The 17449-nt window shown below is 36.8% G+C and overlaps 1 protein-coding gene across 6 annotated transcripts in view; it reads right to left on the bottom strand.

Moving 5' to 3' along the window:
• Positions 1-6334: 6334 nt before the first annotated feature.
• Positions 6335-17449, bottom strand: part of NDUFS1 (NADH:ubiquinone oxidoreductase core subunit S1) — a 29419-nt gene continuing 18304 nt past the window's right edge. For all 6 annotated transcript variants that reach the window (XM_042949883.1, XM_042949882.1, XM_042949879.1 and 3 more), the window contains 5 exons: positions 12931-13085; positions 10795-10970; positions 10107-10241; positions 9933-10005; positions 6335-8095 (listed from right to left, as the gene is read on the bottom strand). In XM_042949883.1, coding sequence (XP_042805817.1) covers positions 8004-8095; positions 9933-10005; positions 10107-10241; positions 10795-10970; positions 12931-13085 — 631 coding nt within the window. In that variant the 3' untranslated portion in view covers positions 6335-8003. The remainder of the gene's footprint in view (positions 8096-9932; positions 10006-10106; positions 10242-10794; positions 10971-12930; positions 13086-17449) is intronic.

Raw genomic sequence — 17449 nt, forward strand, 5'->3', positions numbered from 1 at the left:
TGTCTGGGTGGCTCAGTCAGTTAAGCATCTAACTTTGGCTCAGATCATGATCTCATGGCTCCTGGGTTCAAGCCCTGTGTCGGGCTCTGTGCTGACAGCTCAGAGCCTGGATGCTGCTTCAGATTCTGCCGCCCTCTTTCTCTGCCCTCCCTGTCTCATGCTCTGTCTCTCTCAAAAATTATAAATAAACATTAAAAAAAAAAAAAAATTAAAAACCCAACTTTCTTTTTTTTAATTCAGAAAAAAATTAATATACAGTAGACTGTTGGCAGAGAGGTTACTTATCCTGCTGAATAATGTAGTAAATCCTTTAAATGGAAATGGAATGGAAGTCCCTAGAAAACTACAGTTCGGGGTCCATTGTGGTGCTCAAACTGTGATACTAAATATGTCACCTGAGGAACACTACTTCGTTTGGACCTAGTACTTACCAATCTATAGCACCCCAGCCTGGACAATCTGCAAGCAACCTAACAAAGACTCATTTCCTCCTATAAATAACCTTAAGCCCACAAAGAACATTTCAGTTACATATGCCAAAGATCCTGAGCTATATTTAAAAGCTTAAAGAATTTGAGCCAAAGGGAAGGGCCTCAATGCTATCTAGTATATAACAAGACACTTACCAACTCTGTAATGGATACAAAAGTACTAGAGTTGTGTATGTAGTAAGTAATTAGAAAATAGTTATGGATTAATTGATATATTATAGAAACTTCATTTTATAGTTGTTAATGGTCTCTGGCTTTCCTTCTCTCTCTATTTCCCTCTTCACTGCTGTGGTACAGACTCGGGACCTATGGCAGGAACTAATTGTCCCTCAATATTCACCCTTGTGGCAGTTTTAATTCTTTGACACTCCTCCCATGGGATGTATGTTTCCTCCTCCTGAATCTGGGTGCACTCTAAGACTGTGGACAGTGGAAGTGATGCTATAGAACTTCCAAGGGTAAGTCATAAAAAACCTTGCGGCTTCCTCATTGGTCTCCAGGAATGCTCTTGCTCTTGGAGCCCTGAACACTCTACGATCATCCTGAGACTGTCATGCTAAATAGGCCACAAGAGATGCTCTTGAAGACAATCCCATCTGAAACTGTCCTTCTAGCATTCCAGCCCAGGAGCCAAACTTGTGAGTGAAGACACTATCTGGGAACGGAGTCTTCCCGCCACAGGTGCTCCAGCCCCAAGCTGTTTCAGTCATCTTGTAGAATTCCATTCATCCAGCTGAGGATCCAGCCTTATGGAACACAGATCGATCACCCCATCTCTACTGTGCCCTTTCTGTACTTTGCACTTATGGAGTCATCTCATAAGCATAGTAAGATAGTTGTTGTTTTATATAATTAAGTTTTAGGGTAGTTTGTTACACAGCAAAAAATAACTAGAACACCATCTCTTAGAATCTTTGTTTTAGGGGCACCTGGATGGCTCAGTTGGTTAAGTGTCTGACACTTGATTTGGGCTCAGGTCATGATCTCATGGTTTGTGGGACTGAGCCCCACATTGGGCTCCATGCTGACAGCATGGGGCCTGCTTAGGATTCTCTCTCTCTGCCCCTCTCCTGATCCTGCTTGCTCTCTCTCTCTCTCTCTCAAAACTAACTAAATTGGAATCTGTTTTAGTTAGGTAGATGGCTTTAGTTGGGTATATTTCCCAGCCTCCTCTCTTGCAGATGAATGTGGCTATTAAGTCTTACCTATAATATATGAGTGGAAATGATGCAATTTCTACGTCAAGTCAATAAAATGTTAAAAGGCAGGGTGCCTGGGTGACTCAGTCGGTTGAGTAGCCAACTCTTGATTTAGCTCAGATCATGATCCCAGGGTTGTGGGATCCAGCCCCACATCAGGCTCCACGCTGAGCGTGGGGCCTGCCTGAGACTTTCTCTCTTTCTTCCCTTCTTTCCAATTTACACACTCTCTCTCTAAAAAATAAAGTAATAAAATAAAATAAAACTCTACTTCCTCTCTCTCATCCATCCATGTCTTGCTGGCTGAAACAGTGATAATTGGAGCAGCTATCTAGGATACATAGATATTCCGGATGGCTATCACAGACTGGATTCCCCACGTAGCAGACTCTGAGAAGAGTTTAGTGTACAGAATATTTATTTAATTTTTTTTAACGTTTATTTATTATTGAGAGACAGAGAGACACAGAGCATGAGCAGGGGAGGGGTAGAGAGAGGAGGAGACACAGAATTCAAAGCAGGTTCCAGGCTCTCAGCTGTCAGCACAGAGCCCAACACGGGGCTCAAACCCACAAACTGTGAGATCGTGACCTGAGCCGAAGTCTGTTGCCCAACCAACTGAGCCACCCAGGCACCCCAGTGTACAGAATATTTATTAAGGAGTTTCCTGAAGGTCAACACCTGTTAAGGAGGGAAAGAAAACAGGAATGGGCAGAGGGAAAGGCTGAGCTGTAGTGCAGGCCCAATGACAATCTCATCCAAACCCACAAAGAGCTCAGAAGCTAAGATATAAGAAAGCCCTTTAGAGTTGTCCTCCAGTGGATCTAGAAGGTCAGGCCTTTACACTCCCACATGGGTCAGTCATTGTATGTGAGTCATCCTACCATATGCTTTTGCTAGGTTATAATTACAGCATATTAGTGATCTATTATTACATAACAAAATAACCCAAAACTTAGTGGCTAAAAACAACAAACATTTAGTACCTCAGTTTCTGTGTGTCAGGAATCTGGAAGTCTATGGGTTATAGCCATCTCAACTGGGGGCCAAAGGGTTCAGCTTACTCAAGTGGTTGCTGAATCCTTAGCTGATGACTGCTGGTTCCTTAGCACATGGTCCTTTTCATAGGCTGCCTATGTGTCCTCTCAACACGGTAGGTGGTGATCTGAGAGGGAGAGAATAAGAGAACATCCAAGATGAAAGCCAGTCTTTTAAAAACCTAATCTCAGCAGGGACATCCCTACTGATTACAAGTGAATCAGTAAATCCAGCCCACACTTAAGGAGAGGGGATTACATAAGGACATATGGGCATGAATCCCAACAGGCAGGGATGGTGGGGGTCATTTTCAAGGCTGCCTACCACACATAACATGCGCATAATTTTGTATCCTATTTTTAGTTGTCATCGACTTTGATGTTTTGTTTCACTACATATTCATTAAAAAAAACCTTTTTTTTAATGTTTATTTTTGAGAGATACACTGCGAGCAGGGTAGGGACAGAGAGAGGGGAGACACAGAATTCAAAGCAGGCTCCAGGCTCTGAGCTGTTAGCACAGAGCCCAACGTGGGGCTTGAACTCGTGAACCACAAGATCATGATCTGAGCTGCAGTTGATACTTAACTGACTGAGCTACCCAGGTGCTGCTACATATTCTTCATTTAAATAAGAGTATTGGGGTACCTGGGTGGTTCAGTTTGTTAAGCACCCGACTTCGGCTCAGGTCATGATCACACAGCTTGTGGGTTTGAGCCCCATGTCAGGTTCTGTGCTGACAGCTCAGAGCCTGGAGCCTGCTTCAGATTCTGTGTTCCTCTTTCTCTCTGCCCCTCCCTCACTCGCACTCTTGTCTCTCAAAAAATGAATGTTAAAAAAAAAAATAGTAAAAAACCCAGCTGTTTCTAATTAAAAAACCTGCCTCTAATTTGTCCTTAATTCTCTATTTCCACAATTACAAAATGCATATGTAATACTAGATTTCTTTCTATAGTCCTTTCCAGATCCAAAATTATATGCTTCCAAATAAATGTTATTCATCTTGTGATCTCTTTACATACCAATTCAAATTAAATATTATAAACTAATGACTAGTCGTAAACCACCCATTTGCCATGTTTTTCAATACCAACATATGCTTTGTAGTGTAAGTTATTTTTGAAATATTAAGATGTCAAAGATCTTGAATATCAGTCATAGGTAAATCAATCTTCAAAGTTTTTCAATGGTAAAATTCACAAATACTTTAAGCAAAAGGTATTTGTTTCCAAGATCCTTGTTCTCTTAAAATCTAGACCTGAGATCTAGTCATAGTGTTCTCATTAACATGGTCTCTTAGGCTAAATTAAACAAAATAAAGTACTATGCAATTAAGATATTTTAAAATATTCGTTATTAAAAAATTATTAGGGAGTTACTAGCGATCTTCATCATTATTAAAAGGTGGCCATTTTTGTCTCTCTATATTTTTTTCCAATAGATCTTTATCAGATTTTTTCCCACTCGTTTCCAAAAGTTGAGTCAATCACTAACAAGGTCTAGGCATGCTAAGACACGACTAGCCTCACCAAATGTCCTAAAAAAAATAGCCTGTAATATTAATGTGTATCATAATTTCTATTTGAACCCTCATTTTCACAGCCATACAAGACCTTTGCTACCAACAGATTTGTAGTATTACCAGGGACATCTTAACAGTAGTCATGACATGTTAACATTAAAAAAACAAAAAAACAAAAAAACAAACAAACAAAAAAACACCTCTTAGCACTGCTTTCTTTTCTCATGTGTTGAATAGTGGCAGTGTAATTGGTTAGAGTAACAATAAGGCTGAGTTTATATTAGCTAGAAGTTTATGTTGGCAAAAGGATCCACTGGCCTCCTTTGTGCACATCAATAGCTCTGACCCTCTATTACCTTACTATCTTACTACCCTTACTTTACTAGCAAGTATTTTCCCCCTCTTCTGATAGCATTGTTTTTATGGTTTTGCTCTTAGAAGTAATCTCTTTTAAGGGTTAGAGCGCAACAGTTAGTAAATCTACTTGACTGGTAAAAGTTCTATCAAAATAAGCAGAGTTCTACATAATAAATTTCACAACCTTGGTGGACGGTCTGTAGTAGCAGTGTTTTGTTGATTAGGTTGACCTTGGATAAGTCAATTTAATTCCTTGGAGCCTTAGGAAAGGAATGCATTTCTTTAGAAAAATGTAAGCTGGAGGTTATATTAGGCATGACTTTCATAATCAATAGTCTGAGTTTTTCACTTGATTCATTTAGAATGGAACTTTTAATTTTAGGATAAAGAACTTCCATGGGGGTGCCTGGCTGGCTCAGTCAGTAGAGTGACTCCTGAACTCTTGTGAGTTCAAGCCCCATGTTGGGCAGGGCACAGAGTTTAAAAAAAAAAAGAATTCCCACGGATGGTTCACTGCAACCTCCTGAAACTGAGCAAAATTTTGAGTACACGTTTTCCTCTAATAATGGTCTTCAGTTATTGAGCACATTAAACATTTACTATGTGTCAGGAAGAAAGCTAAGAGTTTCATAGGTTTTCTGACCTACTCCTCAAAACAACTCTTTGAGGTCAGAAGTAAATACAATTATTCGATTTTTATCCCCGTTTTACAAACGAACAATATTAAAATTTTTCTAAATACCTTTCCAAAGTTGAACTAGATCTGTCAGACCTGGCAAGAAGTGGTGTTTAAACAACTCAGCAACAAACAATAATGATTGTATACTGAGTATTATTAAGAAGGCATAATACTTTTTATTCACGTATTTGTTATAATACAATTCACAATAAATTTGGGGAGCATTCTGTATGGAGCTTAGGCATTAAGATTCTTCTTGTACATGTACTCAATTTTCATACTGTCCAAAAGGTTTACATTTGAGGCAACATGGGACAATAAAAATATCTCGAATTTAAACTCCCTTACCTTTAGTCTGTAACTCTGTAGCTTTAGGCAAGTTACTTCATATTTCCTGGGTCTCAAACCTATTAGTTGCAGGTTTTTTTGTGAAATTAGACATAACGTACTTCAAGCTTTAGTGATACATATTTAGAAGGTCCTCTTTTTTTTTAATTTTTTTTTTTTAACGTTTATTTATTTTTGAGACAGAGAGAGACAGAGCATGAACAGGGGAGGGGCAGAGAAAGAGGGAGACACAGAATCAGAAGCAGGCTCCAGGCTCTGAGCCATCAGCCCAGAGCCCGACGTGGGGCTCAAACTCACGGACCACGAGATCGTGACCTGAGCTGAAGTCGGACGCCCAACCGACTGAGCCACCCAGGCGCCCCTAGAAGGTCCTCTTTAAATGATATTACTTTTCCCATTGCTTCTTAGCTTCCCTTTTGGCTAAGATCAAGTGTAAATGAGTATCATTCTTCCTGGATATTTTCAGACTGGTTTCTTCACCCAAAGGGACTTGGCCGTGAGCCTTTGTAGACCTTCTCACTGCTGACCCTTTCATTACTTAGAATCATAATTCCATCAGCCAGGTTAGTCTCACCTATATATATTTCTTTTCTATCTGGGAGCTCTTCTTCAGAAAGTCTTTTTTTTCCCTAGCAACCACCCTTAATGTTTATGTCCGCAATAACCTTACTATTAAGCATTACACGATTAATAGGCACTCATCAGACAGACTTGCATGTTTACTTTATGTAAAAACAAGCCAATTTTACAGAGCACTACTTACCCCAGACAGAGTATTCTTTAAAGAATTACAAGTTCAACACGCACTGCCTAGATGGCAGCCCAAGGATTCTGGACCAATTTGGTTATATGTCACCCCTTCTCCACTTGAACACAATGTTCCCTCACCAACAAGCCTATGAAATCTACTAACATTCACTGAAAAGTACTGTGTAAAATACAAAACAGCATATGCCACATATGCCCCCTCGAGGTCAGCTACAGTGCTAAGGGGACAGAAAGGTTGTGCTGAATTCAAAGGCTTTAAGCAAGAATTTGTATAATTTCAGGCAACTTAGAATTTTAAGTACTTTAAGCAAAATACATTTCTTAATGTTTTACTAAAGAAGATAAACAGTTCTGAAAAAGCTCTTACAAGGTGACACATTTTGTACAATTTTTAAAGATAAAGTATCGATGACATATTATTATTTTAAAAATCTTATTGTATCAAGAATATTGCATCCTATAATTGGGCTAAGTCTTTAGTGAAAATAGGAATAAGGATTATAAAACAAAAGGATTCTGACCACAGATTGTGAAAAAAATTTAATAAATTAGATTATCTCCTAGGTTAATTGTAAAATTTTTACTTACTTTTTAACAATGAAAATTATGAAAGCTGTCAGTTTTTCTTCTATTATTGGAATAATTTAGTTCATTTAAGACTACAGATGGTGTTAATATAATGAATATGGAACTTCAATAAAGACCTAAATTATATCTCTTCACTCCTTCACTCTAGTGGTGTATGTGTGTGTATAATCTCTTACACAAAGAAAAATGTCACATAAATCACCGTGACACAGAAACAGATTCAAGAGAAAACAGAGAAATGGACTATATATTAAGCTTCTCAATGCTAATTCTTAGAAGTAATAACCTATAGGATCTGTATTAATGGGAGGCAATTATGTGTAGCAGGAAAGAACAATGGGCTTTGGAGTCAGAACTAAGCTTGAGTCCTCGACTTTGCTGTGACATTGGGCAAGCTACCAAATACCCCTAGGCTTCAGTTTCCTCATCTGTAAAATGAGAGAACACTATCTCAGTGAGTTGTAGCAAGGACAAAATAAGACAATACACATAAAACCAGAGTGCTTAGCATACAGAAAAAGCTGAATAATCATGATCTACCATTATTATGATTAATTATAATTGTTCAAATACATATCTGATGTAGGATTATATTATATATATATTTTCTATTTACCCAGCTTGACAGAATGCTTAGATCATTAGCACTAGAAAACAGTGGCTCCTAACGGAAGGACCATTTTACAAACATAAACGATCAATGAAAATAAACAAAAAACTCCTATTTTAAGGATTTTCTTTATATGTGTCACAAAGATTACCAATGCTTTTATGTGAAAGAGCATCTGTAAATATGTTCATTAAACTATTTAACAATGTTTACATACAACACATAAATGTTTTTGAAACCTCAAAATTCACTAATAACCGCAATATCATTTTCAAATAAGCATGGTACAATCTTAAATATTACATCATTCAGATTATTTTTTAAACAGATAAACCTGTAGGAGATCACTCCAACATAATTGTCCATTAATTATTTGTAACAAAACAGGGTTCCTAGTAGATGTTTCAGCAAATGGATGGCTCCTCTACTGCTTGGGCACCTTCTGTGACAGCTTTGACACATTTGGCCATTGTCTGTGAGGCTCTGCTAATTGAGTCTGAAAGATATTTTAAAAAGTGCATTTTGATAATACAATTTTTAAAAAAGCACACAGTAAAACTTTCTTGTTGCACATATTCAGGAACAACAAAAAAAGACTATAAAACCCTATTGAACTATATGTAACGTGAGAGCAACAAATTCAGAAGTCCCTTATTAGCTAATAAATGTTTTTAACAATTACTCCTAGGAATGATTAAATACTTATATATAAACAGCCATGGAGTGTCTGCGTGGCTCAGTCAGTTAAGTGTCCGACTCTTGATTTTGGCTCAGGTCATAATTTCACGGGTTCATGGGATCCAGCCCCATGTCAGGTTCTGTGCTGCCAGCACAAATTGGTATTCATTCTTTCCCTCTCTCTCTCTACTTGTGCATGCTCTCTCTCAAAATAAGTAAACTTAAAATAATAATAATTATATACACTCATACAACGTGCTAGTATGCAACATTAAAAATATTGTAGAAAATTATTAAAGACAGGTAAAACATGTACAAAATACTATTATTGAAAAAAAGTTTATAAAATAGTATGTATACTAAAATCCACTGAATTGTACACTTTATGAGTGAATTTCATGGTATGTGGATGATATTTCAATAAAGCTGTCAACCCCCCTCCCCCCCCATAAATGAATAATCATATCTTTTGTTTAAATAAATATATGTGTATATCCCTGGATGCCTGACAAAATGTTAAAAAAATAAATATAGTTATTTTTTTGGATAGTGGGATCATAGTAATTGTTTGCTCTTGGGCTTAAGTATGTATTCTATAACAAACATAACTAAAAAACAATTAACAATAATCTTAGATACAAACTTAAAAAATTAAAAAATACACTATCTGCTTTGATAGACAATTATTTAAAATCATTTTTAAATTACCTCATAACACAGATATTATATCAGGTGTTATTTTATACCAAATGGAAGATTTGCAGTAAAGAAGTTTCAGTAAGTCTGCATTCCTTAAAAACATTCCTAACAATATACATCAGAAGCACTGGTTTTGTTTGTTTGTTTGTTTTATTTATTTTTTTATTTTACTTTTGAGAGAGAGAGACAGACAGCGTGAGCAGGGGCGGTGCAGAGACAGTGGGAGACACAGAATCTGAAGCAGGTTCCAGGCTCTGAGCTGTCAGTCCAGAGCCCGATGCGGGGCTCGAACTCACGAACCATGAGATCACGACCTGAGCCCAAGTCAGATGCTTAACCAACTAAGCCACCCAGGCATCCCTAGAAGCACTGTTTAACATGAGTCACATTCAAATGTTTTGACATTTCTACTGTATTTCTCAGAAAAACCTTAGCAATTCTGGCTGTCACTTACAAAAATGCTTCCTAAATTAGTATACAATGATTTTATACACAACAGTAAAATTTTATATTGAAAACATGCTTACATTTCAAAAAAAAAAAAAAAAAAAAGAGAGAGAGCGTAAAATCAGATGATACAAATTACATTACTTCTGATGTTTGAAAATTTTCAAAGATTAAATAAAAATATCAAATATTCTTAATAACAGGTTGGAATCTTTTTTTTTTTTTGGCATTTATTTATTTTTGAGAGAAACAGACGGAGAGATTGAGCGGGAGAGGGGCAGAGAAAGGGAGACAGAGGATATGAAGTAGGCTCCGCACTATGAGCACAGAGCCCAATATGGGGTTCGAGCTCATGAACCATAAGATCATGACCTAAGCCAAAATCAAGTCAGCCGCTTAACAAACTAAGCCACCCAGGCACCCGAAGACGCTGGAATCACGATGCTAAATTAGGTGATCTTCTACCTTCCCACCTTCTATATTTGGCAGGCATGCTGACAAATGCATACCTGTCATGTAGAAGTCTTTTATTGTTAGCTGAGGTGGAACAAGCGGATCAGCAAGAAGTTGCTGGTTCACTAGCTACAACAACAAGAACAAAAAAGCATGAGATCAATAATAGAATTGAAAACTAACACCAGAGGATACACTAGTATGAAAACTGCATACAGGCAAGTTTTTACCTTGGAGAGCTCATTTGCTTGCTGGAAATAATTGGCTCCTTCGACATCATCATATCGGACAAGATTAGGAGAGACTTCCTCCAATCTGTTCCTTACTTGATCCAGAGTATCATATGGAAGAGTCATACCTGCAATCTATACATATCAGGTCCCCAAAATTGACACAAAGCTTTAGTACTTAAAAATTCAAATCATACATAATTGCAACTATAGTGAAATAATGTTGTACCAATGAAAATTCTATTGGCGTTCATTAGCATGTATATTGTGGTTAAGTGGAGAACACAATGGTCAAAACTTTTAATTCATAAACAGCTATCAGTATGTAATTTCTCTTTAGAAATTAGACTGATTATGAAATAAATCATTAAAGAGATAATGGTATGCTAAATCTGAATGCTTTTGCTAACCTGATACTGATCATAAACAAAATCTACAGACAACTGTGTATAATTTTAAATCTCATGATGCCTTTTTTCTTTTTTACAATAAAAAGAGTTAAAAGCAGTATTTTTAGGCAAAAAATAAGCCAAAAATAAAAACACCAATATCAAATTCCCATTTTCTGAACATATTTTTCCAACAGAGATTATTCAAATCATCTCTGCACTTCAGACTTGGATCCGCTTTGTCTTTGACAAGCTAACAAGTCAAACTTCCCATTAGCAACATCACTAAGAACAAATACCTCAGAGAGGGCTCTTATAATTTTCCAGTCTTCTCTTGCCAAGCCAGGAGGTGTCACTGCTACTCTTGTCTGCTGAGCTCGGCCTTCAGTATTGACATAAGTGGCTGACTTTTCTGTGTAAGCAGCGCCTGGGAGAATAACATCAGCTATTGGAGCTCCAACGTCTCCATGATGTCCTGTGAAAAGACGGAAAATGCAAACCATATTTTAGCAAAAAATTGATTAGGTACCATACATGAACCCAGAAGATACCCTTTTGTAAATCCCATTAAGAATTTAAAGTGTTAAAAAACAAAAAATAATTACAAAATTGTTTACCAAATTACAATATACAAAACAATATAAAAATTTTTTGGAATAAAAAGCCCACATTTCAACTCCCTTCCCAAAGAAATTACTGATAAGCATTTGCTATGTATCTTCCCACATAAGTTTTTGCAAATACAGAAATACACATAATACCACACATATATGGGCAACTAGCTATATTATTTCTCTTGATAATTACAAACTAGAAATGCTCAGGTATATGTAAGTGAAATTTGGTAAAGTAGATGGAAATGGTGGAGGAATAAAAATGTAGGACAGGAATGACAGTGATAATACTAAAAACACAATAAACAGAAAACTATACAAAATAGCTTGCTGAAAAACTGAAATAGTATAATGAAAGTTTTAATAGTTTAACAAAACTGTTAGAAGAAAAAAGAACTTGAGTTAAACGAAATATATAAAATATTTAGTCTCATTTTTGTACATACATAGAAAAATACATGAAGCACACATTTCAAAACCATCATCAATGATTATCTCTGGATAGGATTAGGAGATGGATGTAATTTATGTATGTTGCTTTAATTTTAACAAACAAAAAATACAAAACATTATATAATGCTTTTTACGTGCCATTGGCAATAAAAAGCCTATTAATAAATTTATGGTGTTTGTGTAAAATGAAGTAGAGAGTTATGTAATACTTTTCCCTGTAAAATATCCAGGAACACTCTGGACTCCATCTATTCCAGGGAAACTTGATTACATTTATGAGTAAGAGTTCAAGAAAATGAGTCAAATACAAAGAAGCCAAAGGAGTACTGTCAAATATATTTCATTAAATGTTCTGTAACATAACACTCATGATTTTTTAAACTTTTTATACTGTTTATATAAAAGTGCTTTCCTCTAATTATATAATAATGGTAAACATTCTTTGAAAAGCAGAATTTTAGTGCTACATAATATTTCACTGTATAAATAAACCATAATTTAACCATTCCTGTTACTGAAGCATTTAGGCTTCTTTTAATTTTTTGTTATTAGGTATCATCAGGTAGTAATTTTTTTTTAATTTTTTTAAATATTTGTTTAATTTTGAGAGAGAGAGAGAGAGAGAGAGACAGACAGAGAGAGACAGAGTGAGAACAGGGGAGGGGCAGAGAGAGAGGGAGACACAGAATCCAAAGCAGGCTCCAGGCTCTGAGCTATCCGCATAGAGCCCAATGCAAGGCTTGAACTCATGGAGTGCAAGATCGTGACCTGAGCTGAAGTCCGATGCTTAACCAACTGAGCCACCCAGGACCCTTAAGTAATTTTTTTTAAAGTGATCTCTACACCCAACATAGGGCTTGAACCCATGACCCTGAGATCTAGAGTCAGAAGCTCTACCGAATGAGCTGGCCAGGTGTCCCAGGTAATAATTCTTTTTTTCTCCAGGTAATAATTCTCAATTGCAGTATCAACTATGTAACTAATAAAACCTATGATTTGGTTTTTAAAAAATATTGAAGGGCGTCTAGGTGGCTCAGTCAGTTAAGCATCTGACTTCGGCTCAGGTCAAGATCTCACAGTTCATGCGTTCGAGTCCTGCATAGGGTTCTGTGCTGACAGCTCGGAGCCTGGAGCCTGCTTCGGATTCTGTGTCTCCCTCTCTCTCTGTTCTTCCCCTACTCATACTCTGTTTCTCTCTCTCTCTCAAGAATAAATAAACATTAAAAAAATATATTAAAAAAATATTGGGGCGTGTGTATGAAATTCTTGAACGGAAAATATTCAATCCACTAAATATATTGCCATACAGTTTCTAATCTACACAATATTCGATTCTCTTCTGTTTCTGGTATCACAGATGCTACTTACCTTGATAAATAATGAAACAATCCTTTGGCAAATCCTGTCGAGTGATACAACCTCCATCTGCTCCCAGGAGAAATAGCACTTTGGGAGGGCTCTTACGAATTGCTTCCACCCCAGGTTTATAGCCAAGGTCCAAAGCAGCTACTTGGCTTGCAATCCTGTAAAACAATCAGATTTTTAGCACACCTGCAGTGTTATCATTATAAAAAATTAAATGTGATTCTTGAAATGATACTTAATCTCTTTTCTATTCAATGCTGACAAAGACCTTCCCTTATCTTCTTTACCCATTTTAAATAGATGTCAAAACCAGAAACAGCAGTTTTTTACTGTTTTAAGAATGGCAAACAAAGAAACAAGGTGCTGAGAATTATTAGAATAATTGTGGAAACATTATGCCAATTGAAATTACCCTAAAATTGGTTCTTAGTCAACACAGTAAGCCAAAAACTGTCATTAGATAAAAATTAGACGATTTTGAAAACCGAAAGGGAGAAATTAAAACACTACCCATAAGACTGTAACTTGGAGAAAACTATAATTAGTTCATGGGTGTATGTCCTTATGGAGTTCTTTCTATGAACATATACTACTCGTATAAGCAGAAAATAATCCTTTAAAGAACAAATCTGAAATAACTATACTCTGAACAACTCAGTCTTTGGTCTAATTTGCTAATGTTAACTTTCCTTCTAGAAATAGTAGCCATTCTGAGGACCTACTATATATAAAGCAGATTGGTGTTTTACCTATTTGTTGGGGGAGGAGAGCAGGTCAAACCAACTCCTACCAGATGCTACTACTCTGTCAAACTCTGACTGGATAACGTCAAAAGAATGAAACGTTTTTAAAAAAAGTGTAAGATATATATAACGAAAACTACAGAACAACTTTGAAAGAAATTAAAGACCTTACTAAATGGAAAGACATCCCATGTCCATGGATTAGGAGACTTACTACTGTTAAGACAATACTCACCAATTGAACTTATAGATTCAGTGCAATCCCTATCAAAAATCCCAGCTGAATATTTTACAGAAACTGACAAGCTGATCCTAAAATTCATATGGTTTGCAAAGGATCCAGAATAGCCAAACCTATCATGAAAGTAAACAAAGTTGGAAGACTCCTACTTCCCAATTTCAAAACTAATCCCTGTGCCCCAATAGTATTTTTTTAATGTCTTGATACCTCTCTCTCAAAGATCTGAGCAGAGACTCACATTAACTTATGACAGTCTACCTCATCCTGGAAAAACAAACTCAGTAAGCCTAAGTTTTGCCTTTGCAATAAAAGATACGTCCTAATAAACTAAAATGAACTTTTAAAAAAAGGAAATCTTTTAATAATGAAATGAAAAACAAGGTTAATAAATTAAAAATTACATCAAAGTCAGTGCTCTCTAGAATGAAAACCGACAAAATGATGGAACAAAAAAAGACATTTTCTCTAAGGGTGCCTGGGTAGGTCAGTCGGTTAAGCATCTGACTCTTGGTTTCAGCTCAGGTCATGATCTCACTGTTAGTGACTTTGAGCCTCGTGTCGGGCTCTGTGCTGGCAGTGCAGAGCCTGCTTGGGATTCTCAATCTCCCTCTTTCTACCCCTACCCCACTTGTGTTCTCTCTCTCAAAAGTAAATAAACTTTTTAAAAAATGTTTATTTATTTTTGAGAGAGAAAAAGAGCGCAAATGGGAGAGGGACAGAGAGAGAGGAGACACAGAATCCAAAACTGTCAGCACAGAGCCTGACACAGGGCTCAAACCCACAAACCCCAAGATCATGACTTGAGCTGAAGCCAGCCACTTAGCCAGCTGAGCCACCGAGGTGCCCCGATAAATAAACTTTTTCTAAAAAGGCATTTTCTCTAAACCCAGAGAAAAAGGAAATGAGAAAAATTATGAGGGAAAAGAACCAAAAGTCTGAAGGCCACCAATGCATAACAAAAGAAGCTTCTGCATGAGAGCAAGTAACTAAGTAAACCAGTAACTATGATATTCCCAGGCAAAGGTAATGACAGCTGAGTGTCACCACTTATATTCTGGTAGAATTTTCTTTAACATCAAATATAAGGAACCCTTAAAAATCAAGAACCAAAAGGCAAGCAAGCAGACACGTACACCTACATATTCTCAGGGACAAAACTGAGATTACAGGAGATTCTCTTTAAAATGTTAAATGAAATGGTGAAAAATTACTGACTATTAAAGGAAAAAAGACTGTCACCTTTGTACTTAGCCAGGTGTTTATCTGTGAGAAGGAACCAGAAATACATTGTTAGACATTCAGGAATTTTTTTGAAGTTATTAATTTTGGTATCCATTCAGAAACACAAAACTGTATGAATAAGGACATGGATGCAAGGGTGAACTAAAAATAAGAAGTAAAAATTGTGACCAGAAAGGATCCAGAGGTGTTGGTTAAGTCTCCAACTTTGGCTCAGGTCATGATCACATGGTTTTTGAGTTCGAGCCCCATGTCGGGCTCCGTGCTGACAGTTCAGAGCCTGGAGCCTGCTTCCAAATCTGTGTCTCCCTCTCTCAGCCCCTTGCCCACTCACACTCTGTCTCTCTCTTTCTCTCTCAAAAGTAAATAAACATTAAAAAAAATATATAAAATATAAAGTTTTTCAAAGTGTTTACAAGATTTGCAATGCCAAATCAAACCAATAAAGGAGAAATATAACACTGAAATTAATGTTTTAGAATGTATGAAAATACTTCTAAATGAAAACAATTTGCCTATCATATTTAAAAATGGTTAGCTTTAATCCTTAAACAAATTTGAAAAGTAATACGTGGGGTGCCTGGGTAGCTTGTAGGTTAAGTGTCTGACTCTTGATTTCAGCTTAGGTCAGGATCTCAAGGTCGTGATATCAAGCCCTGGGTTGGGCTCTGTGCTAAGTGTGGAGCCTGCTTGGGATTCTCTCTCTCTCTCACTTTCTCTGATATTGCATTATTTTTAAAGACTAGCGCCTCCCCCCAGATTTAAAAAAAAAAAAAAAGCTCAACATGACTCTTCATCAGGGAAATACAAATCAAAACCACAGTAAGATACCACCTCACACTTGTGAGAATGGCTAAAATTTACTACACAAAAAACAACAGGCGTTGGAAAAGATATGAAGAAAGGGGAACGAACACTCTTGCACTGCTGGTGGTACAGCCACTCTGGAGAATAGTACGGAGATCCCTCAAAAAAGCCACTCTGGAGAATAGTACGGAGATCCCTCAAAAAACTAAAAGTAAAACTACCCTACAATCTAGCAATTGCACTATTAAGCATTTACCCAAAGGATAAAAAAAATACAGATCTGAAGAGGTACATGCACCCCAATGTTTACAGCAGTATTAACAATAGCAAAACTATATAGAGAGCCCAAATGTCCATCAGCTCATGAATGGATAAAGAAAATGTGGTGTCAGGGCGTCTGGGTGGCTCAGTCGGTTGAGCATCCGACTTCAGCTCAGGTCATGATCTCGCGGTTTGTGAGTTTGAGCCCAACATCAGGCTGTGTGCTGACAGCTCAGAGCCTGGAGCCTGCTTCAGATTCTGTGTGTCTCTCTCTCTGCGCCTCCCCACTCACACTCTGTCTCTCTCTCCTTCAAAAATAAATAAACATTAAAAAAAAAAAATGTTTTCAAGAAAATGCGGTGTGTGTATGTATGTGTGTATACACACACACACACACACACACACACACACACACACGACAGAATATTACTCAGCCATCAAAAAGAATGAAATCTTGCCATTTGCAATGACATAGATAGAGCTAGAATATATTATACTAAGCCAGATAAATCAGAGAAAAACGACTATCATATGATTTCATTCATATGTGGAATTTAAGAAACAAAACAGATGAACATATGGGAAGGAGGGAGAAGAGAAGAAAGGGAAATAAACCACAAGAGACTTTTAACAATAGAGAACAAACCAAGGGTTGATGGAGGGAGGTAGGTGGGAGATGGGTTAGATGGGTGATGGGGATTAAGGAAGGTACTTGTGATGAGCACTGGCTGTTGTATGTAAACGATGAATCACTGAATTCTACTTCTGAAACCAATATTGCACTATTAACTAACTCAAATATAAATAATAAAATATAAAATGAAATGAAATGAAATATTAAACTAGGGGTGCCTGGGTGGCTCAGTCAGTTGAGCATCCGACTCATGATTCTGGCTTAAGTCATGATCCCAAGGTTCTGGGATCAAGCCCCACATCGTGTGGGGAATCAATCTCTCTCTCTCTCTCTGCTCCTCTCCCCTGCTCACTCTTGCTCTCTCTTAACGAAAAAAAAAAAAAGACTAGCATCAATTTACATGTTAATAATAATGAAATAGCTAAAAATTTATACATATTCATGATATTAAACAGCCATTAAAGTTTATAAAAAATTTCTAATTACAGGAGGAAATTTTATCAGGTAATGAAAATTGATCAAAACCAGGTTACAAAACTGTATACACAATATGATTTCAACTATATAACTAGAAAAATATTTACACAGGAAAAAAAG

The sequence above is a fragment of the Panthera leo genome, chromosome C1 (genome assembly GCF_018350215.1).
Source record: "Panthera leo isolate Ple1 chromosome C1, P.leo_Ple1_pat1.1, whole genome shotgun sequence".
NCBI lineage: Eukaryota > Metazoa > Chordata > Mammalia > Carnivora > Felidae > Panthera > Panthera leo.